General features: G+C 42.7%; 1 protein-coding gene across 1 annotated transcript in view; it reads right to left on the reverse strand.

Moving 5' to 3' along the window:
• Positions 1-2,967: 2,967 nt before the first annotated feature.
• Rtkn2 (rhotekin 2) overlaps positions 2,968-23,506 on the reverse strand; it is a 57,196-nt gene continuing 36,657 nt past the window's right edge. The window contains exons 7-12 of the mRNA XM_041656376.1: positions 22,276-22,370; positions 16,969-17,075; positions 15,936-16,067; positions 7,912-8,074; positions 4,814-4,921; positions 2,968-3,540 (exon numbers count right to left, since the gene is read on the reverse strand). Coding sequence (XP_041512310.1) covers positions 3,008-3,540; positions 4,814-4,921; positions 7,912-8,074; positions 15,936-16,067; positions 16,969-17,075; positions 22,276-22,370 — 1,138 coding nt within the window. The 3' untranslated portion in view covers positions 2,968-3,007. The remainder of the gene's footprint in view (positions 3,541-4,813; positions 4,922-7,911; positions 8,075-15,935; positions 16,068-16,968; positions 17,076-22,275; positions 22,371-23,506) is intronic.

A 23,506-nucleotide genomic window follows, 5' to 3' on the forward strand; every position in this document is an offset into this window, starting at 1 on the left:
TTTTGCCAGCAGCATCTCTGAACAAAAAAAGCAAACAAACCAATAGAGAGGCGGTACCCGTAGTTCATAGACATTGCTGGAGAGAGCAGCTTGGACTTGAAAAGAGCATTCTGAACAATACTATAACTTAAGCGTTTGATTTACTGAAATGGCCAATCACCACCGAAACTTTGGGGAACCTTTCAGTTAAACAAAAACAAGAACAAAACAAAACCCACATCAATTTACTGGCTTCCATGGGGGTAGGAGTCTTTACCCAGCATGCTACCTTCACCAAGGGGGCTGTCTGCTCTGGTGTCACCGACCCCAGAGAGAGACTTGATGAGTTGCTCTTCCTGGGTGTCCTGGTCTAGTAATAGTGTATTTATTTGTATCTGGCAGTCACAGCACAGTATAGAGAAAAACACAAAACAATACAACAGCAAAAAAAAAAAATAGACCAAGAAAATATCCCCCTCCACTACTTAAAAATGATGAAAGTTTCCATGAATGCTTCTGTTGTCCAGCGTTCATTGCACGCTGATGGAGTTCTGGTCCTGCTCTAGCTGAGGTTTACTTCCTACAGCCTGATGGTGCATGGGGACTGTTATGGCTTGGGAGGTCCCTAGAGCCTCAGGACCGAGGCTGACAAGTTTTGCATGGAAACACTGATGGCATTTTAAAACTGTTTGCTGTTCTTGTTTACAAAGAGGGTTACTGAACATCCAATCTGAGGTTTCGAAGACACAGCATTCTGAGGATCCATTGGGATGGGATCGCCCCTTTGGTCTGAGGATTCAGCAGAGGTGGTCCATGGAGACAGAAAAAGAAAACTCTCAAGGAACTCAGACCATGAGGACTTGTTACTGGAACCAACTTGAAGAATCCAGTTTGTCTGGTCAACTGCCACTAGAAAAATGAAAAGTACGGCACCCGTGAAACACTCCTCTGGTCACGACAGAAGGGAGAGCCACAGTTCACACCCCCGGAACTCCTCCCCAGAAGACAGATACGCAGAACAAGCAAGGTCGCCCCAAATAGAGATTACTGTGATTACAGCTTGTCTGTGAGCGTTCAAGAAGAGGGTGTTCTTATGATGATAGCATAGAGTCAAAAGTAGGGACTAAAAAAAATGCAGAGAAAGAGATGCAGATTGGATTAGTCCCGGAAATCTTCAGCTCTTGGAAAAGGGAGCCCAGAGAAAGCGTTAACCCAGAGTTCTACTCAAGAAGACCTTCACAAGAAGAAGGATGAGAGGGGTTCGCTGCTCACCTCAAGAGGGGGAGCGTCTGTTCCTCCCGCAAAACTCAGGGTGATACTGGAGATCACAGGTGGAAACGGCCTAGCCTATCAGAGGATGAGCTGGGAGGCCCTGAAGGGATCAATCAATGGTCTCATGAACAAGATCAACATCTCCAATGTAAGTGTGATTATCCAAGACCAAGAGCTCCTTCAAGTAAACAGAGGCAGAGGACTGCTGTCCAGGTCGGTCCTGTAGGCGCCGAGTGCTTCTCCAGTCTTCACTCCTGTTTATGCAGCTTTGGTGGCCGTAATCAACTCAAAACTCTCAGATTGTGGGGAACCAATCCTCAAGAGACTAATTCTTAAGTTCTGGGAAGGATGCGAAGGAATGGTAAGCAACTTTGTCTGACCGCTTCAAAATTTGTGGCACATCTTATTAACCAAAATGTGGCCCATGAGGTTCTGAGCCTGGAGATGCTCACTTTGTTGCCAGGGAGACCAGGACATGAGAGTTCGGGTGAGCGGCGGCTTCTGCTCATCCTCCTTCTTGGGAGGGTCCTCCTGAGTAGAACTCTGGGTTACTACTTGTTTTGGGACTCCTTTTTACAGATGAGAATTTTTTTTTCCCAAATAAAAATAAAATAGTTGCTACTTTAAAAAACAAACAAAAAACCCAGAAAGTGATCATTAAAAGTGGATTTTTTCTTTTTGTCCATTTAGGATATTCATCCTCTTGCTATTTATCCCCCATTCAACTCATAATCCTGTTTAGCTCACTATGATTAGTTGCTATGGAAATTCCCTCCAATGGAAGTGATGCCAACGTGATTACTGAATATATCTTTTCATGAATAATATCAATAACAGACATCAAACCTTACTCAAAGAGGGAAATCTAATTAAAAGATTGAAAAAGGATTAATTCTGAAGATGACTACGGTCAACTTTTCTGATACATTTTAAATCTGTCATCTGCTTTTTAAAATAAGTACTAAAGAAAATTTAAGACGTGAGCTACTTGCCTCCCCGAATTCTGGAGGGCACAGTGGGGATCATCACCATACAGCCAGCGGAGCTGAGTGGGCCATTTCCTATCCGCTTCCCTCACTAACAAGTGCTCTGCCTCGCTGATGAGCGACAGAGTCAACAGGATTTCAGGGCTCGTCACGGAAATGACGCCGAGGAGCAGATTACAAATTCCCTTTAAAGACAAAGAATTTAATATTCTAAAATTTATCCCAGGAATTTAAAAGGTCAAGCCTGTAAACCACCAAGTGAAACAATAGAGAGGAGGCAGCGGACCGTCAGATGAGGATCCCAGAGAGCTCAAGGGGAAATTTTCCTGGGTGGATTCGGTAATTTGTGATTTGAATAAAACCTTTGAAACATTCCATTAAGTATTAAAATCCTCACAATGAGAATATGGCTTGTCTTTAGCACATTCTACATTACTAGACAATCTTTCTCCAAAAGAAACATCAGTGCTTTCTCCTGCCTACTGCTTCTTCACCGCCTGCTACTAACTAAGGAATAAATTAGCCCTCCCAACAATTAGGATACTGTCTAGAAACTGCGCCTTTGCTGGGGGTGGGGGGATCATTTATATTCTGGAAATGAGAAGTAAAAGAAGAAATTCAATTTTCTATTAAAAGGTGCCTTCTGTATCTAATAGCTTATTAATGGTTTATGGAAATTGCTATGGTCTTTACCTATACAATTTTATAACATTACACACATAATGCCTCTGACCCGAGCTTTACAGCTCGATTTAGACAGTAGAGACTGTCTATACTTGTGTTTGCAGCCATGATCGAGGGTCCAGAATGTCTCTGATGGATTTCTGCCTTGGAGCCGGCACTGGCTTGTCTTCTAAACTGGTTTTTGTGTCTGTGTGCTCACCATCAGCTGAACTGTTTTTCCTGGCAGGGGGAAGTTTGCGAGGGGCAGCCACTGGTTTCTGGAAGGAATGCATTTGTGACGACAGCCTGGGATCTGAAGGCGAGGCTGCAGAGATGCTGGCCTGGGTCCTGCTGTCCTTGGGTTGATCTGTGTCACCTTGTGTCTTTATGCTGAAGGGAGGCTGGTCAGTAGGAGGAAGTGGTGCTCGCCTCTTTTTCCTTTTCCCATCAGGGGCCGGGTGGCCTGCCGGGGACACCACTTTCTTCTGGATGACCATTTCGTGGTTGCCATCAAAGACTGCGGCCCACGGGGGTGGTGCGGATTCTTCATCCTGACCAATGAGGAACTGTCCGTTCGTCTCTCCAATTTTTTTCTGTATTATGTCAGTTAAACTTTCAAGTTTCACAGGTGAATCGATGCCTACAAGAATTTTAAGAAGAAACTTCATAGGGAAAAAAATCCAACAGTCACATGTACTTTATCCAAATAAGTTATTATTATCTTCCAAATCAGCATGCTGCTTACAAGGACTATCAAACGCTTGGGAGCATAAATAATAAAAACATGTAAAACTAACCTTGTGAAGAGGGCCCCCAAACAAGGCTGTCATGTACTGTACTATACACTAAATATATATACAACACCCATAGTATATGAGAAATACATAAGTTCCTACATACACAACACAGATGGACACATATAAGCACTTCTTAAATTCTTTAGCTTAAATATTTATTACATAGTAACTTTTCTGTATAACCCTGATTTTGCCCACTAGGAAGTTTGTTATATAAAGAGGGGTGGAGGTGATGAGTCATCAGTTTTATCTGTAGACCTCTGAAGTCTCTGCTCACGGTCAGAGACAAAGACAAAGCAAAACGTGACGTCCCCCAAACCAAAGCCCCAGGGCAAATTGGAAACCCTCACATTATTTTGGTGATAAGAATGCTGGGTAAAATTTTCCTTGGGAAAAATAAAGAAACTGAGATAAATGTCTGCTGATTAAATCTGTGATGTGATATTTTAAAGTCACCACTTGGAACCTAAGATCGCAAATACACACACACACACACACACACACACACACACACACGCACACACACATGCACACACACACACCCTTGCAAGGGCATTAGCAGTGGGATAAACGGACACGACAGTCCAGATAAGCATGCAGCAATCACCCCGTAGGCCACCCTACAGGATCAAACACCAATTCAAAGTGTTGGAAGTGAAATAGAAAAATTTAAGACAGACAAACTTCTTAAGAACTAGATCTAAATAGTTGTTTTTGATCGGGAATGAACACTTCCACCCATTAATATGTCCTCATCAGTAATACAAACAGTGAACAAAGAACAAACCCGGAAAACGACTGAGCGTGACCACATCTTAGATCTGTTTGTTCACATTTTCTGAACCTCATAAAGCTAAGTACTTCATTCTTTTAAGCCTGAAGTTTTCTGCTTGATTGTGAGCATTTGAACTATGAAAAATATGAGTTCATTAATTTTGTATTAATTCATCTATTAAACATGAGCTCCTCCGTCTACAATCATAGTCTTTTTTTTATTATTCAATTTGATTGTGCCCTGAAAATTTTAGCATTTTAATGTCAACAGAATAAGCGGCTGGTGTGTGGACAATGCTGGTTCTGTCGCCCTGCGGCTCAGAAGAGGCAAGCCCTACTTACTCATATCGTGGTACACGGAGGTCGCCTCCTTTGTCAGGAACAAAGGTGGTTTCCGTGGCGACATAATCTCAATTTTCATAAGTTCTTCACAACAATGCTTCCATTGGCCTAAGAGAAAGAAAGAACTAGGCTAGTTTGAAATCTAAACGTGAAGCCATGTATTTCATTTTCCGCCAATATCGTCAGCACAGTGTGTGCGTGCGTGCGTGTGTGTGTGTGTGTGTGTGTGTGTGTGTGTGTGTGTAGGCGTGCGCGGTGTTGGAAATGTATCAATGAAGTCTAGCTTTCAAGAAGCTTGCATATAAACCTGGTACAATCCAGTTTCCAAAGTTGATTCTTCATGAGTGATTCCTTAAGAAAAACAGTTCTGGGGAGAGAGTAAGAGTCCCAAGGCCGTCAGCTAGTGCAACACCACGCACAAGCATCAGCAACCACATTAAACATCGTATTCACTGTCAAAGTGCACACAACTTCCGCTCTGTGTGTTGGATGAAAACATCCAGGAGTCAAGACATTTGAAAGACAAACCCCATTGCAATCCAGGAGTCAGACGGAAAAAGCAATACAGAATTCAAGTCCTCATACAGCTTTAATTTGGAAATTTTAGTTAAGAAGCAAGAATTATTTAATAGCTCAACTATTAAGTTAAAATACCAAAGTGTGGGCATTATCAATGTTTATTTTCATTGCTTCGCTATTTAAAACCTTAAGGTTTTCAGACTTTCTTCTCTGTGGGGAAAAAAAAAAGATTGATATTTTCTGACTTGCATTCTTGCATACCACGTGAGCATCCACTGACGTCACAGAAGTCACGGGGCTCACAACCCCGTATCTCACATCACTAGAAAGGCAGGGAAGACACACTGTATGCCTTCTACGGGTGACTTTTATTTCTTCCTTTTTCAAATAGTCTCAACATGGATATTCAATCCGTCCAACATGACAGTTTTCCATGGCTGAAAATGTTAATGACATTTCAGGTTTACTTAATTACATGGCACATTGTGATAAACACCTACATTTTGAATCCATTACCATAACTAGTTAAGACACATCGAAAGCCTTCGGGGGGGGGGGGGGTGTTACTATGATGCCGATTACCACACAGCAAACCAACAGGAAACAGACCCCCCCACACACACACAGGACAGGGCTGCAAAGGTTCCTCCCCAGGGTCGCAATCCAGAAGCTGGAGCTGAACTCTTACACACTTCCTTCCTTTCTAGATAAATATATAAGACTAATTTTTTTCTTTCTTGTGGCAGTGAAAGAAACATCGTATTTAATGAAAAATAATGATTCATTTGAAATGGACCAGCATTTCTCTTTCCACGTTCTTAGATGCACCATGATTTCTGCACAGGGAGCTGAAGATGAAGTGGTTCATAGCTATACAAGAAACAGCACTAGCCACGCTGAAGATGGGCACACAGCCCTGTCCCACCCCACGTGCTCCTGATGTCAGAGGTGGTTTCACACCGGAAGCATTCTGCCATGACTAAGTCTGTACGTAAAAACACATGATAGCCGCTGTGTTAACACGGGGTAAATATCAGGCAGGATGCACTGTGTTCACATAACCTGCTCTAGAGAGAAGGGGGTTTCCCACAATGCTATGTTACCAATCACACATATTCAATGTGTGTGTAAGCACACATGTGTATGTAAGCATGTGCATGCCGTGGCCTCTGTGGGGGTCAGGGAGACAGCCTGGAGGAGTTGGTTCTGTCCTACCACGGGGATCCTAGGAATGGAACTGCGGTTGTCAGGCCGGATGGTGAGTGTCACTACCTGCTGGCCCCCTGGCTGTCTCCATCACACTACTCATGGTCTCTAGTACAACGATCTATTGTGCTGAGCTGTTCCTATAACTCAGTATTTATAGTAAATGTTTGGGGAAAAAAAACCCTGTCTGTTTAAACATTCTCTCTTTGGTCTACCATTTCTAGCTACTGACTATGTAGAACAAGGGTCATGCCTCTTTTTTAAACTCTCGAAATACTAAAACAGCAATTCTATCCCCTTTGCCCCTCACCTTCATACCATGGCTAGTCCGGCTAAGCACATCGACATCCATCACCGCTTCTTCATGAATCCTGATTAGCTCGGTCTTAGTTTTCCACTCTTAAATTAGGCTAAAGAACTGAAATTTTACTCAGAATATACGCCGTTACCGAAGTCATGCATGCACACACGGTCTGCAGTGACTTCAGAGGAAGAAACTCAGGACAGCCGCAAACCCGGAGGAGAGCTTAGGCCTTTACGACGTGCCCTCAGGATGGTGCTTAAGGAAGACGCCTTGAAGGGCTCCCCCAATTCAATGCGGCAACCACAGGCTTCTCTGGGTCTCACTTTTCTAATCATGAGAGTAAAGCCAAGCAACTTACCTCCTGAGGACCTCGAGAGAAGCATGCAGGGCCCTGGAGCCCCCGAGCTATATTCACACTCATGGCCTGTTTGTCTCCTTCCCAACCTACCCCCCCCCCCCCCCGCACCTGCACAGCAGAGCAGGCCTGGGAACTGCTAGACGACAGCAGGTGCCCCCTCTTTATAGCCGTCCAGAAATCACTCTATGGCACAGATCTGTAGCATTCTGTAGACGTGGAAGACTACCTGACTCCAACAGGAGGCTTACATGGATCAGACGCAGCCACAGTCAACAGACTCCATTTTCAAAGTAAGATCACAGATAACATGCAGGCTGCTTGGTTTATCATTAAGACCAAGAATCTCCCTGTGAGCAAGACTCCCATGAACAGGGAGTAAACCCCGAGACTCTCCCGTACTTTAGGCACCGCACTGAACTGTGCTACTGAGATGGAAAAGGACCTTCATGGGGCTAAAACTCGTCTCTGGATGAAGCAAGAAACGCCATCAAGAAAGATCTGCAGTTAGCCGGTGACTAAAAATGATACTCTTTTGAACATTATGATCTCAGGATGGATGATCGTTATCTGAAAAAGGTTTGTGGTACATGACCAAGGTTTGCGGGAGGAAAACATCCCTGGCACAAAAACTCATTTTAATATCTGGACCACTATTGTCCAGCCCCCCAAGCCTCGTGAACACACTACTAGAAAACATGAATATCTGCTTACTGAGATCAAAGAAATGCTGCCGGAAGGCGCCCATCCATTCCTGAAGGTCTTCTAGGCTGTCCGCGGCAAAGACGTGAGTCATGGCTCGCCCAGCCACAGTGTTGACTATAGAGAAGTGATAGACTTTCCTTGGATCCTTCTCTATGGCCTGAATTTTGGTTTCCTAAAAATTAAGATAAAATTGGTGGTTTATCAGAGAATAGTTCTGAGATGGTCAAATATTTTATTGCTTAGGCACCACATTTATGCAAATTGTATAATATTACGGCTGCCGGTTTGAAATTTAAAATATGTCATTTCAAGAATTTTCAGGGTTCAAGCTCAAACTAGAATGTTTCTTAAAGACATTTTTTATTAAAAGAGCTTTGGATATGCTGTACACATATGGTATGTTCTAAATTACATGTTCTTAGAACATAACTTCCACTAGGATCTCAGCTTCCTGCCTTTAATATATATCTTGAAATAACTGTAAAGCAAGTGTAACATGCCATGGCTTTAATGTGGATTATATATCAATTACATTTCCAGCAGTCATAAAATTCAGCCAGTCAAGTCTGTTTCTTCCTTATTCTGATAGTCATACATATTATAGTGTTATTTGTCAAAGTAGCGAAAATGTAACAGTTTACAAGACAACAACAGGTTTTCTTCATGAACATGCATTTCATACATGGCGCTCCTTGTTAATGCTGACAGCTCAAGGCCCATGAGGGTTTTTAGACATCCCAATATTCAAGTTATTCCTTCAATGTCGAATACAACATTCTACCGTAAGGGCAATGGTCTCATTCCTGCTGGGAAACTCAATTGTTTTTCTGAGTGGTATCAGGTAGGATGTTGCCATGACATTCACGGTGTTAGAGGCCAGGCCCCAGGTTCCAATCGGGCAAGTAGTAACAGCAACCCTGTGCAGTTTAGATGGAAGAATATTGGGGGAATGAAATCTGGGACAAAAGATTCATTTTCCATCATCTGAGGACAGAACTGTCTAGTAGAGACATGACAGGAGCCACAGAGGCAATTCAGAAATTTTCACAAATGTATTTAAAAAGTAAAAATGGGTGAAGTTAGCTTTAGTGGCAAATTTGATAAAAAATATGTTGTTATTTTTTTACAATCCCAGTTAAGTAATCATTTATACAACATAAAATTTTTTTAAAATACTGCTTACTAAATGGAATCCTTTAAAGCCAAAGCCACCAACAACAATAGCCAATCATTCAATCCACCCAACCCCCCCAACCACCACCCAATCAACCATCAACAGCCAACAAAAAAAAATAACACAACAACAACCAACCATGCAATCAACTACCCAACCAACCAAACAACAACCAAGTGATCTCTTTGAAAATAAAATTTGGGGCTGGAGAGATGGCTCAGTGGTTAAGAGCATTGCATGCTCTTCCAAAGGTCCTGAGTTCAATTCCCGGCAACCACATGGTGGCTCACATGTGGTCTGGTGCCCTCTTCTGGCCTGCAGACATACACACAGACAGAATATTGCATACATAATAAATAAATAAATAAATGTTTTAAAAAATAAAATAAAATTTGTTATCATCAGTAGAGGGTGACTGAAGCTCTAGAAGAATTTTCAGGATGCTTCTATCAGCCTAACTGAAGCCTGAATTCAAGTTGGGGAGAGGGGTAAAGAAATATTCTTGTTGCTGAGACTCTGACTTCCCCCAATCAATTTCACTTCAACATGTTTCTGATTACTCTTGTACAGAGATTAAATAGATTTCAACTTCTAAATACAGAAAATGCGATTCTTGGTATATAAGTGTTTTACTTTCCACAAGGTATTGTTTCTAATGAAGCCACTAAGCAGAGAACGATGAAATAGACCATTTATATCCTAAGAAAATTCAAGTTAACAATATACAGATAAATACTATGCCCTTCATTAACTCCAATAGCCATTAAACATTTCTATTGTTTTTAAATATCCCAAGGAAGGGCTTTTATTTGTTTTGAGACAGGATCTCACTACATAGACTTGGCCTGAACTCACTATGTAGACCAGGCTGGCTATGAACTTAGAGAATATTGGGGTAGGTCAAAGATTTTATTTGCTTTTTAACAAGTGAAAATAAAATGCCGAGTTGAGACTAAATTACATTTTATCATCCAGATTATCTGACTAATTGGAAATATTTATAATTAAAGATTGTGTGTCAAAGAAAGAAGGATTTGAACAAGTGAGGCCTGTCAAGTGTTAAAGTCCACTCAAGCTGCTTGTTGTACTGGAGACATCAAAGCAGGCTGAGCCCTGTCCTCCTCCAAAGATGAAATCATAAGAAAACAGCAGGGTAGATTTCAGAACTTATATTCTAAACACTGCAAGGACAGGCAGTCAATCACTCCTAGCAGGGTGATCATACCTTGGCTCTATGCCGTTTAGCAGCTCTGAATGCTTGGGACAGGGTTGAAGAATCAGAAGAGGATCGAGTCATTTACTAAAATTATGAAGCCTTCACTGATTTTGTGGGGAAAAAAAAAGATTGATTTCAGCTGTAACTTCAACGATAATCAGATCCAGAAGTTGGAAAAATACTAATTGAGTCTTTGGCTTTTGAAAAAAATGCTAATTCAGAATGTCAAAGAGTGATTAGGCCTTTGAAGGCAAGATCAGCACCAATAGATGAATGGACACAAAATAGTCAATATTGGGTCTCATACTTATGATACTTGGATAGGAGGAGTGATTTCTAAAAATTTTAATAAAAATCAAAAGGCTAGATGTTTGAACTGTGGTAAACCAAGTCATCTGAAAAGGGACTCTAGGCAAGGCATTTTCTAGGAACGTTTTTTCTAGAGCTAATCCAAAAAGAAAGCCCCAGGTTTCTGGTGTATGCGGGTGTGGCAAAGGCTGGCACTGGAGAGTAATGAATGAAGATCAACATGAGACAGGCAAGGTAACCCTTTGCCATCACAAAACACCTTAGGGGGCCTCTTGCAAGCTACTTGTCGAATTTGGTTCAATCACTCCCTGCCACCACCGGGGAAACTACTCCATAGAGTAATTAAAAGACTTAATGCCTGTTGTGAAAAACAATAAATGACAGAACAACTTCAGTAGCTTAAAAAAATTGAGGGGAGACCATAAAACCATAAAACAAGTATTTTGGCAACTTCTATAAACGATCAAAGACCAAGCTAAAAATACAAATAAATGGCACTGTGGTTGAAGGTTTACTAGACACAGGCATGGATTTAACAATAATTTCATGAAAATCTTGGCATCCAGATTGGCCTCTTCAAGAGGTAAATGATCAGGTTTTAGGGCTTGGAACGTTCTCTCAGGTAAAACAAAGTGCAAGACGGGTCAAGTGTATCGGGCCAGGAGGACAGACAGGAAAATTAAAACCATATGTGGCTGGCAGAGCAATGAGTTTATGGAGGTGTGATGATTTGTTGCAGCAATGGAAGACACAGATTAACATCCCCCTAATCTCAGAAACAAATGAGAAGCTAACACATGCTTCTGAGAAAGATACTAAAAGGTACTATCAGGAACAGTCACCGAGTGTTCTTTCAGAGGCACCAACAGCCCTACTTTTAAAAGGGTTAACTGTCAAACCCATGTGGGTGGAACAATGGCCTCTGACATCAGGAAATTTACAGACACTAGAACAAGCTGGTACAGGAGCAGCCAAATGATCAACTGAAGAATCGACCAGTCCCTTGGAATTCTCCGGTATATGTCACTAAAAAGAAATCTAGGAAATGGAGAATGTTAACAGATTTAAGAGCCGTAAATAAGGTGATTTGGCCAATGGGCTCCTTAGAGCCTGGAATTACTCTGCATTCTCTATTACCTATAGGATGGTCTATTAGAGTGATTGATTTAAAAAGACTGCTTTTTTTTTTCTTAAAAAACTAAACCTTTATAAGAATAGGAGAAAAACTTGCCTTCACAGTGCCTTCTTATATTTCCCAGTCTGTTTTTATCAGTAGAAAATTTTCCACAAGGGAAGTTAAACAGCCCTACCCTGTATTAATATTTTGTACAACAACCATTGGAAATAATTTGTAAACAGCTTCCTTAATCTATAATTTTCCATTATATGGATGACATCTTACTAAGTGATTCAGACTCAGATACCTTAGAAAACATGTTTGAAGAGGTAAAGAAAATTTTGCCTTGCTGGGGACTACGAATTGCTCCCGAAAAAAATATAAAAAGGATATTCTATTAACTACCTACGATATAAAAGAGATTACAAAAAAAATTCAACCATAGAAAGTACAAATCAGAAGAGATCAAGTACGAACTCTTAGTGATTTTCAAAAATTGCTGGGAGGTATTAACTGGCTACAGACCACAGTTGGACTGACAACTCAAAAACTAAGTAATTTATTTCAAATCTTACAAGGTCATAAGAACTTAAATAGTCCAAGAAAATTATCAATTGAGGTTGACAGACAATTGGCTTTGGTAGAAGAGAAAGTACAGGATGTACACACATGTGATTGCTTGGACCCAGGGTTTGATTGCATCCTGGTCATACTACCTTCTATGTATTCTTCTACAGGAATTTTTATGCAGGGACAAGATAATATCTTAAAATGGATATTTTTTTCTTACCACACAAACAGATTAAAACATGAAAGATCTATGTAGAAAAGGTTTCTGAATTGATTCTGAAGGAAAAATTGAGACTTTGTGAATTATCAGGAACAGAAATCGTGGTACCTTTCACTAATGCTGAATTTCCATCATTATGAGCAGAAAATGAATATTGGGAAAGAGCCTGAAGTAATTTCTTGGGAGAGATTAACAAATATCCTAAAAGAGATTTTATTTGATTAAAAAAAACTAATTGGATTCTTCTTCACATTGTACGAGGAATACCAATTTCTGGAGCCCCTACATTTTATACTAACGCAAATAAATCAGGAAAGGCAGGTTATAAGTCAGTAAAGTGGCTCAAAGCCCTCATGATTCTGCTCATATATTGGAGCTATATGCTATTCTCATTGTATTAGATTTTCCAGAACCTCTTAATATACTTTCAATATGCAGAAAGTTGTTTTACATATTGAAACCACTGAACATATTCCAGATGATTCAGAATTAATTTTGCTATTTATTCAATTACAAGAAATAATCAGACATAGAAACCATCCCTTGTGTATACCACATATCAGATCCCATACATGTGTCTACCAGGCCCTCTAGTACAAGGTAAAAACGAAACTGATCAGCTATTGGTAGGAAATGTACTGGAAGCCTCAGAATTTCCTAAGAAATACCATGTTAATAGCAAAGGCTTGAAGAAAGATATTGTTTTTTATTACTTGGCAATAAGCCAAGGAAGTTATAAGGACACGTCCTACTTGTTCTTTGAATAACAAGTTCCACTACCTGTGGGAAGTCATCCAAAGGGTGCTCAAAGAAATGAAATTTGGGAAATGGATGTGTTTACTTTGCAGAGTTTAGAAAACATGTCACACGATCTGTGGTAACTGGGCTTTCTAAAATTCCTGATAAATACAATAGTTAAAAGCATTTTTAAAAGAATTCAATATAATCTATCACACCACACCAACTAGAGTTATTGATTGGTTCAGCAGATACATTATTGAGACGACTGATGTATAGGAGGGTGCTAACCAGACAGTCATGACGACAGGAACTCAGTGCCCAGTACACAGGTGAGTGTCCCGTAAGCGCCTGGAACTCTAGCCCCAAAGGATCAGATGCCTTCCAACATCATGACTGCACACAAGCACAAACATGGGTACACAAGCTCAAAAGTGAGCACGCACGCGTGTACTCCCACACACATACACACTAAATAAAATCTAAAACCCACCATTTGTTTAGACTACATTTTATCTTCGTTTATGACTCCACATTCTATGGGACAAAACAAAAGGAAATCTTGGCAGAATTCCATTTTTTTTTTTTACCACACAGCTATTGAATGCAAACCAACTTAAACACATAATCATCTGCAGTGTATCTCTAGTCAAAATTACTTAATCTGAATGTAACAAACCAATTAGTCACGTACACCTCCCTCCCAAACATGGCCTGCACTAAGTAAAAAAAAAAAAAATGTCAGTGTCACAAAAGAAAAACAAAGGCAGGATAGAACATGATTAGATAAAGGACTTAGTGCCTAAGGGGCTTGGACCAAAGAAATAAATCAATGAAAATTAGATATGTCAGGGACACTGGGGCAACCCGCTGTGTGTACAGCAATACAGTGTCAGAAACAAACTTCCTACAAGTGATGTTGTTATGGTTATACACAAAAGTACCCTTGATGTTAGGAGAAAGATGCTGTTTGCAACTGATCTTCAAATGATGCAGAAAATAAAACAATAATCAGGAGAAAGCACATTAACAGCAGAACACCCAAAGTACAGATGAAAAGGAGTTCCGCCTGGCCAAGGGCATAGGTGGCTAGCGTGCTGTCTCAACCTTTGTGGGAATTTTCCCAAGTACTAAGAGGTTAAAGAGCAAAACAAAAAACCATATGAGCAAAACAAAAATACAAAGTTGGCAAATAATGAAAAACTATATGAAGTCTTCATTAATAAAATTATATATTCCATAAACCCAATTTTCTAAACCAAGATAAATTCATTATGTTTTAATATTGAGGCATTACTTATTTATACTCTTAAAGAATAGCCCTAAACTTTACTTTTTTAATTAAAACTTTATTATGAAGAGCTTGCGAATAAATACATTAAATTAAGTGGACTTAACTACGCAATAAAATGTCCTGCTACAGAATTCCCTGTGGGTAAAAACCAAAAATTTCTCAAGATGGGATAGACAATAAGACTGCTGGAAAAGATGACAGAACGGAATTCAAGTCCACACAGATCAGAAGAAAAACACAAATGCCACCCCTTCAAGAACTAGGCTGCTGTGTGGAATCACAGGTGACTTCATGCTCCTCTCCAGAGCAGGGCATGGACAGCTGGACAGATGTGGCGGCTCCCATCCGGCCACACAGTGCAGCTCCCCCTCTCTACGGGGAAGTATGGAAACAGATAAAAACAACTGGAACTTGGCTACAGAAACATCACTGGAGGAATTCTAGGGAAGGGTGCTGTCAGGAGAGGGTGGGGCACGGTAAACACGACCCTTGGCAAGAGATAAAGTTCAGACTGCCTGAAGAACGGTCCATCCTGTGCTCACTCAGGTCCCTGCAGAATTTATGCCAAGGATGTGTAACTGGGTCACAACCCTACTTTGTTGCCACAGACCTGGATAAAACCCGGTGGCAGAGCTTCAGTGGAAAGGTGGAAGTTCAGCAAACACCCTCACCTGCTCAAAGGGCACTGCCAGTCTTTCCTGGCTGGCAGAGGTCTGGACAACTGTCCATTCATCCCACAGGTAACAAGAAATGCATAGGTCTTTACGAACTCATCTGAATATTAACTAGAAAGAATAATGCCATAACACAGGCTGATGATATACATTTACATATCGTCCCTTAAATTCACAAAAATATACCTTTTAAGAAAAACTTTCAAAGTCTATTTATTCCTTTGCCTCTATGTGTATGTCATGTGTATGCTTGTGCCTTTAAGAGGGTCAGAAGAGGGTATTGGATCCCCTGGAGTTGTAGTTACAGGTGGTTGGTGAGTTGCATGATGTGACTGCTGGGAACTGAACTCAGACCCTCTACAGATGGCAGAAAGCCATCCCAACCAATCATCTAAGTCTCCAGTTCCCACAAATTCCATTGTGGGGTCTGGGCTGCAAAAGCTGTCTGCTAGCATGCATTTCCACCATGATGTGTTCTTAGGGAAGAGATGGTGTTCTGTCCCATCAATAACCCCTAGCATGCAAAGAAAGAATGTTCAGTTAGTAAGGCATCTGTCTCCACAGTCCTTTCCTCCATTCTATGACTCCACGGATGTCAAGAACATACGTCAACACAAGCGTCATGCACCGCCGTGCCCTTGGGAATGCAGCATCTAAAATGTCTGGGCCATGGCTCAGCGGTGCGGTGCTTATCACAGAAGAGCAGGCTGCTCACGCTCACCTTGTCAATGGAAACCACCAGAATGGGCTCCACCTTCGCTTCAATCTCTTCTGGTCCGTAAAAACAGTGGAGTTTACCCCCTCTCAGAGCACAGTACAGCCTTCTCCAGCCAACCAGACCTTTTACTGTTTGCTGGAAATTAAAAAAAAGTCAAGAAACCATCAATCTAAGTCACTACCACCTCGACTCTAATCTCAGCTCGGTTTTTACATAATCAGTTAAGGCTTCAGAACTTTTAAAATGTGACGGAATTAGCCATTCATTGGCTTGACAGTAAGGCTGAGCACCCCAAATCCAAGAGTGGGGAAGTCTAGAATTCTCAGAAGCATTAGGCAAAATGAAGGTAATTATTACCACACAGTTTTACACACACAAAATCATAAATCAACACAGATTTGGGAAAGCTAGCCTATTAAAATCTAGTGCTTAGAATTACACAGCAATTCATCAAAGGGCCCGGGGAAATTATAAAAATAACTCTCTCTGTACTGAAAATAATTCCCCTTCACTTCTTTCAGAACACTAGAAAATGGTGACTACCTGCTAAGAATGCAAATTTTCTTTCCTCCTAATGGAATCTTTTAGAAAAAAAGAAGCTATTGATTCATCGAAGCCCACGATTAATTATTTACTGAATATAAATAACTCTGGCTATAAATAAATCAGGAGTAAGTGGTACAGAGGCAGCTCTGGAAGCCCAGAGGCCCAAACTGCGCCAAACGCAGGCTGCCAGAGGGGCCTTTATGGGAAAGGTGCTGGGCAGCCGGAGTAGGTTTCCACACGACAACCGTTGCCAGGGTCCTGTGCCTGTGGGAAGGGTGACCTGAGGGAATTGGAGAGGCAGCTCCTTAGTGAGCCAGACTCCAGGAGGCCCTCTTCGGCAGCCGCTCTTCCCACCCCACACCTTCCGCAGCTCATGTCCGGTAAACGGTACAAAGGCTAACATTTCCAGAAAGGCCGCTGGAGCAAGAGCCTGCGTAGTAGGTGTCTAATTAGCACTCCGCAGCTGAAGGACAGATGTGAGGTCCTCTACCTGCTCGTTAAGGAATCCCGCAAATGCATCTTCGGCCATACAAGCAGGCTGGGCCACTAACCGGCAGCACACGTTGCCATACAAGGGGAGCCAAAAGGAACAGTCCTCTGGTTAAGGAAGAGAGGGAGGGAAAAAAAACAAGTGATAAATATACATTTAAGATTGTTACACATTCCAGAGTTTTCCTTTCTATGTTTCTTTCCCTTTATACAATAACATTTTAAAAGTTTTACATCGTGGCTCATCTACCTGAATTCTGTACTACTAAAGGACACGGGAGCGTGTGGAGAAGCCGGGGCAGGCCCAGACCAACAGTGTGGCCAACTGGAGGAAAGGTGGCAGCATAGTGACCTTTCGTCTCCTGACCTCAGAAGTAATCATTCAAGGGAATTCTTCAGAGTTTAATAGAAAATAGTCTAATAAAAGTGACTTGTAGTCACCAAATTTCATTTCTTGCTCTAATTTTCACTATAATTAGCAAGGTGTGCCTGTAAGTGGAACATTATTTCACCCGAGTTAAAGACATTTAAACACTTCAGCCCAACTTCTTAGCCTTCCCCTATTGAACAAGTAATCACGAGCCATGAGAAGCGGCCTCCAGTGTGAGCCTGCGTGTGCGGGCAGGGAAGGAACTGTGAGGTCTGCGCCCAGTGATGGCACCAACAGGATGAAGAGGGACAGGATGAAGGGGAGGGAGGGGGAAGGAGGAAAGGAGGAGGAGGACTGGGGGAGAAGGAGGGGGAAGAGGAGTGAGAGGAGGGCCACCAGCATCAGACATCAAGAGTTTCAGCAAGCCGGTTAAGGGGAGTTCACACCAAGGCAGAGCTTAGCTACAGCTCTGTCTAGCCTAGAAAAAGCAGAAAGAGAGGTGTGCACATCCCTGAAGTGACGCCACGAAGGGTGGCCAGGTGTCAGGAGACACAACCAAGCCAAATAAAGAGTGACCATGTTCCACGGGCTACCCAGCCACGGGGAGCAGCGAGAAGACTCCGTGACGCAGTGGCTGACCAGCGTGGGAGCACTAAGCCTAAGGGAGGAGAAACCAAGGTTCCCCCATCAGGAATGGAGTGGCCTGGAAAGTGCACGGTGGGCTGGAATATTCCAGGATATTCCAGGGGGCAAGAAAGTGCTCCCAGAGAGGCCTTAAAACGATACGAAGCCTCTTGAATAGCTACGTCTGCAACAAATGCAACATCCAACTGAACAAGGACATCGGCACAATGCGATGCTCTGACTGACGGGAAAGGAACCAGCCCCCAACAGGCAGGGAGCAGAGCCAGAAAGACACACTCGAGTCACATAACGAGCCAACACCCAGCAAACACAAAGGAGGGCAATCCTACATCACCAGCGGTTCTCTCTGAAGATGCCAAGTTGGTGAGAGTCAAGAGGGAGGCTTAGGAACAGAGCAGAGGCCCTGCAGCCTTTGGACAGAACACCCCCAGAGCAGGGCAAGAGGCATGGAGTCTGCACACTAGAAAGGGCCTCGCGTGCTGAGGCGGCTGGTGGCGATGACACGGCCAAACGGCTCAACAGAATTTAATACATGCTACGATTCTTGGGGTTTGTAAAGCATGCGGTAAGCAACTTGGTATCATGTGTTTGTGTGCAGGGGGAAGATCGAATGAACCTGCAAGTTTCTTGTTCGTTTGAGATTATTTTTAAAAGTTCTTTCAGAAAGGGACAGAAACCTACAAGATGGCATTCCTTTGGTGCAGGACACAGTACAGCAGTAGGCATATCCCTTCTACCCATACGGAAGGAAAGCATGGGTAATTTACTCTGGGCATTGGGGTGTAAACATATATCCGGCACATGCTGTCACGTCAGGCTGTCTCACATCGACAAGGATTTTAGGATGCTCACTACACCCTGATAACTAGCTGTTGGCTGCAATCACTATTTACTTAGAGCCTTAGGAACCCTGAAAAAATACTGGTTTGGATAAAAATACAGTTACTTAGTGTTCTAGTTGGCTTTCTGTTGCTGTGATAAGCACCACGACCAAAAGCAATTCAGAGCAGAAAGGCTCGTTGCAGCTTACACTTCCCGGTGCTGGCCCATCGCTGAGGGAACTCAGAGCAGGAACCCGGAGGAATGCTGCTTACCAGCATGCTCTCTGGCTTCTGCTCAGCTCGGTTTCTTATACAGCCCGGATCTCTCTCTCTCTCTCTCTCTCTCTCTCTCTCTCTCTCTCTCTCTCTCTCTCTCTCTCACTTTCTAGGTCTGTAAAGAACCTAACCAGGACACTGGGCATATACTAAGATACATGGCAGCCGAAGTTTAGTAATCACTCAGGGGGAAAAACCAGCCTAAATAAAGAACAGAAACGAAAACTAAAATGGATTCAAAACTTGCCTATGCGTCAGCCTACTTTAGACTACCACCTTCCGGGACAAATCCAATCTTTTTATTAAGACCTCAGTAAAGGAGACCTGGGAGGATACACACACCTATACAAAGCACAGTGATTCCACAGTGCACACACAAAGAAACAAGTGGGAGTCACCTTTCCTAAAACAAGCAGTAAACAAAATAAATACTCAACACAGCCAAGTGTCTCAGGAACACATAAATTTTGTATATAGGAATTTCAAATTTATGAATGGCTGATGTTGTAAATATCTGTAAGTTGCTTACTTTTAAGTTAGAATGTAATTCCTCAAGACACAGAATCATAAATGATTAGGTTCTCAGACAAGTCCATAAAGTTTGTGCAATAAATAATATATTTGAACGTGACACACCACAACTAATCATGTTCATCTCATAAGATGAGTTCAGATTTCACACGAGGGAGGGAAAATCCTTCCTTCCTGCAGTATCCTTGAGGGGCGATGCCAGACACAGAATCCCTTCCTATAGCATCCTTGAGAAGGGATGCTGGGTGCAAAATCCCATCCTATAGCATCCTCGAGAGGGGTTGCTGGATGTAGAATCCCTGTCACATCCTGGAAAGGGGATGCAGATGTAGAATTCCTTCCTGCAACATCCTTGAGAGGAGATGCTGGATATAGTATCCCTTCCTGTCATATTCTGGAAATGGGATGCGGATGTAGAATCCCATCCTGTAGCATCCGAGGATGCAGATGTTTGGTCCCCAGCTCCACATACTCAACCATCACCTGCGATTTCTTACCAAGGCTTCGATAACTCCAGATTACTGAGGAACAGCAGAGTCACAGCTTCTCTGTGCCTCTTGCAAAGAAAAGGACCTCCGGGACACTCACTCAACATCTGAGCACTAATTCTACACTTAAAAACGCCACCTCTCTCAGGCAGAGTTGTCATGTGTGAAATACGTGCATGGCATCGACCATGAGCCTGGCACATGCCAACTGCCTCCGATTATATCCCAGGGCAGCCTCACTCCCGTAGTCCACTCTGTCCACGTGGCAAGGCTACTCTCAATCCTAGTGCCCAAAACATTTGTCAAAATACTTAATCATTCCTTTCTAGCCAAAGGGCACACGAGGACAGGATGGACAGGAAATGAAAGTGCCACCGACGGCTCATAAAAATGGCTTTCAAAAGTGAAGTCAAAACTGCCAGCCCCCAAGACATGAAAGTTGAGTAGTCCCTACGGACACACGGAACATGGGGTAAGACCAGGTCAAGAGACGAAGCCCAAAGTCTCCTGTGATATTTAAAAACAAACAGAATTATGTTCTACATCAAGAACACACCGATTACGGGAATGGAGTCCGACTATTCTAAAGCTTTTACACTGTCTGGGGAAAAGAGAAAACAGGCTCTTTCTGTTTACTTTGGTGATTACAAATTTAAGGGTAATTTCTACGATATTACAACATAATGTGTAATTTTACCAACAGAGGAAAATTTGAATGATAAAAGTAATTACCCCTTGTTTGAAGAGGCAGGCCTATAACACGAAAAAATGCATGTTTTGAAGTAAAAATAAAAACGCGGTTTAAAAATTATGTACAACAACAAAGGCTCAAATTAGACAAAGCAAAATCGAATAGCCAAGAAGACTGGAATGCAGAACTTGACTCGTCCATACCTCCTGCCACACAGACTATGCACACTCACCTTTAATAACAAATTATTAGCATGCTAGTAAATAAGGCAGATGGGGCTATTTCGAGAATGAGCATTAAAATAGAGAAGATAAAAAGACGTCAATACGAGAAATAGATTGGGGGCAGACAGAACTGCAGGAGCTGTGTGATATAAAGTATTGAAGGAGATTCCGTGCTCATAAAACTCATATCCAGGCCGAGTCCACAAGGACTTGTGAAAATACTTTCTGGAAATGACTCAAGACACAGGAAAGCAGAGCCTGCAGCTACCTGAAGACAACTCCGTTGTAGGGGCGTGGCAGCGCACAATATGGGGGAGCAAACGCCCACCACCAAGAGGACTTAACACCTCTGTCCACACACGGTCCAAATCCTAGCATCTGGGGAGGGACATACAGATGGCAGAGCCATGAAAGACCAGCAGGGAAGCAAACACAACCCATGTTGGGACTTCCACACCCATTGTTCCTAGGGGACGTGCTGCCAGTGAGGAGAGCTGTGTAGAGATTCCCCTTAAAAAGGTTAAATCACATGTTTCACAGCCCATCACCTTTCCCTCTATTTTTGGTAAATTTTATTACAACTTTGCAAAGTCACCATGAAATCACCCATCCCAGGAGCATCGGGGCCTCTGGCCTTTACAGCCAGAAAGCACGAAGTAGCCGTACACACGCTTCCATTCCCTTTCCCCTAGGAAATGGATGAGTGTGGAACTCAGCTCCTCGCCCAACACTGCTCTGTATTTCCCACCCCAGGTACAGCTGGCAATGCGCTCACAGACCTTCCCTACCGCCTGAGCTTCTTAGACACATTCCCATAAATTCCTTTCAGAAAAAAAAACCAAAACAATGAAATTAGCATTACTATCCAGGTGGGAGTTAAAATGAACAGAAGCCCGCTTCCTCCCTGCCCTCACTTTCTATCAGCAGAAGGCGTGGCTTGTCCTGATCGTTAACTTTAAACCCAGGCACATCCGACTGTCAGCCAGCAGAACCGAGAATCATCAACTCTGAGTCACAGAGAAAAGGGCACAGAACACTTCAATTTTTTCTATTGGGAGTCAGGGTTAGCCACAGCAGCAACAAGAACCCTTTATCTTTCTCCTCTGGGGAAGAGAGACACAGGGTGGAGAAAACCCAGACTCGTCCATGTGTACATTTGTAAAGCCAATATCCCCTCCAGGGGAGCGCGCTAAAATTAGGAGTCACCGTCACCACAGGCACACACCCAACACACGTGATTAAATCACACACAGAGTACTCACCATTGCCGTGAACAGATAGATTATGGGTCTTGAAGCAGTCTCCCACACTTTCCAAGGTCAGGGTGGCATGAGCTAGCAGATGGTACTTCGCACCCCTGAGAACGAGATAGAAGGCATCCTTAAGTATTCTTACGTGCTGTCTCTATGAGGCCAGCCATTCAAGTGTCCAGCAAAATGAAAACAACAAACAACCTGTTCTTAGAGAATAGGGCAAATGACTCGGACGACATTTCTCTAAACACACACAAGAGGCCCCAACCAATGGCAAAGCCATGTTGAACATTTCCCAGGGTCAAGCGACCACAGAAAGGTACCATCTAATGTTTACTGCTAGGCGAACTGACCACCATGAAAACAAATCTGGGGTTGTGGGTACGGAAGAGAGGAACACTGCCTGGGGCGAGGAGGATATAGAAGCTTGCACAACTGCCAAGCGGAGCAGAGGGCAGCAGCTGTTGAGAATAATAATACAGTGGTTCCTCCAAAAACTAGGAAAAAGAGACCATCCCAGGGAGATCCAGCAGTCTGGCTTCTGGACGCACACCCACACGGACAGAAAAGAAGGACGGGAATAAACACGTGAGCACTATGTTCACAGAGGCATTACTTTGTAAGACCTGAAAGGCTAAAAAACTTAAGTGTCTATCTAAAGTGCTGGCTTAGTGGCCGCACATGAATCTACTGGTATTTTAGTTATCATCTGCCACCCCATAGTCCCTCAGTCGGCACCCTGCTGGCTACTTAAACCGTGGACCTGGTGGGGGTCCCATGCCTCAGCTCTGCTCCGGTCACAATATATAGGTTTACGAAGTCTCTCGTTCTATTTATCAATAAGACGTGGGATTCAAAGGCTGGGGTGAAAATCTACGAGCTCAGAGGCTGAGTAGCAACTAGCTGGCCTTGCTTTTTGGCCACAACACACCATGAGACACATCTCTTGCCTCGTTCTAGAACCAAGAGAGCTCAAACTCTAGTCCCCACCCGTTCCTTCCTGTGCATCTTCTCTATCCAAATTGTTGGCTACTCTATGGTCAGTTTCCACCTAGGAATGGATAAAGGGCATCGACCTACCTATCAATCTACCAACCATCTATCCAAAGATTGTAAAGAATTATCCAACCTTCAAAAGAAAGCAAATTCTGACACATTTTACATACATACAACATGGATGACCTGTGAAAACATGATGCTAAGTGAACTATTTCTGTCACAGAAGGACACATCTCATACG

The sequence above is a fragment of the Microtus oregoni genome, unplaced genomic scaffold (assembly GCF_018167655.1).
Source record: "Microtus oregoni isolate MIOR12 unplaced genomic scaffold, Mior012 000007F_ref0000211, whole genome shotgun sequence".
NCBI classification, from domain to species: Eukaryota; Metazoa; Chordata; class Mammalia; order Rodentia; family Cricetidae; genus Microtus; species Microtus oregoni.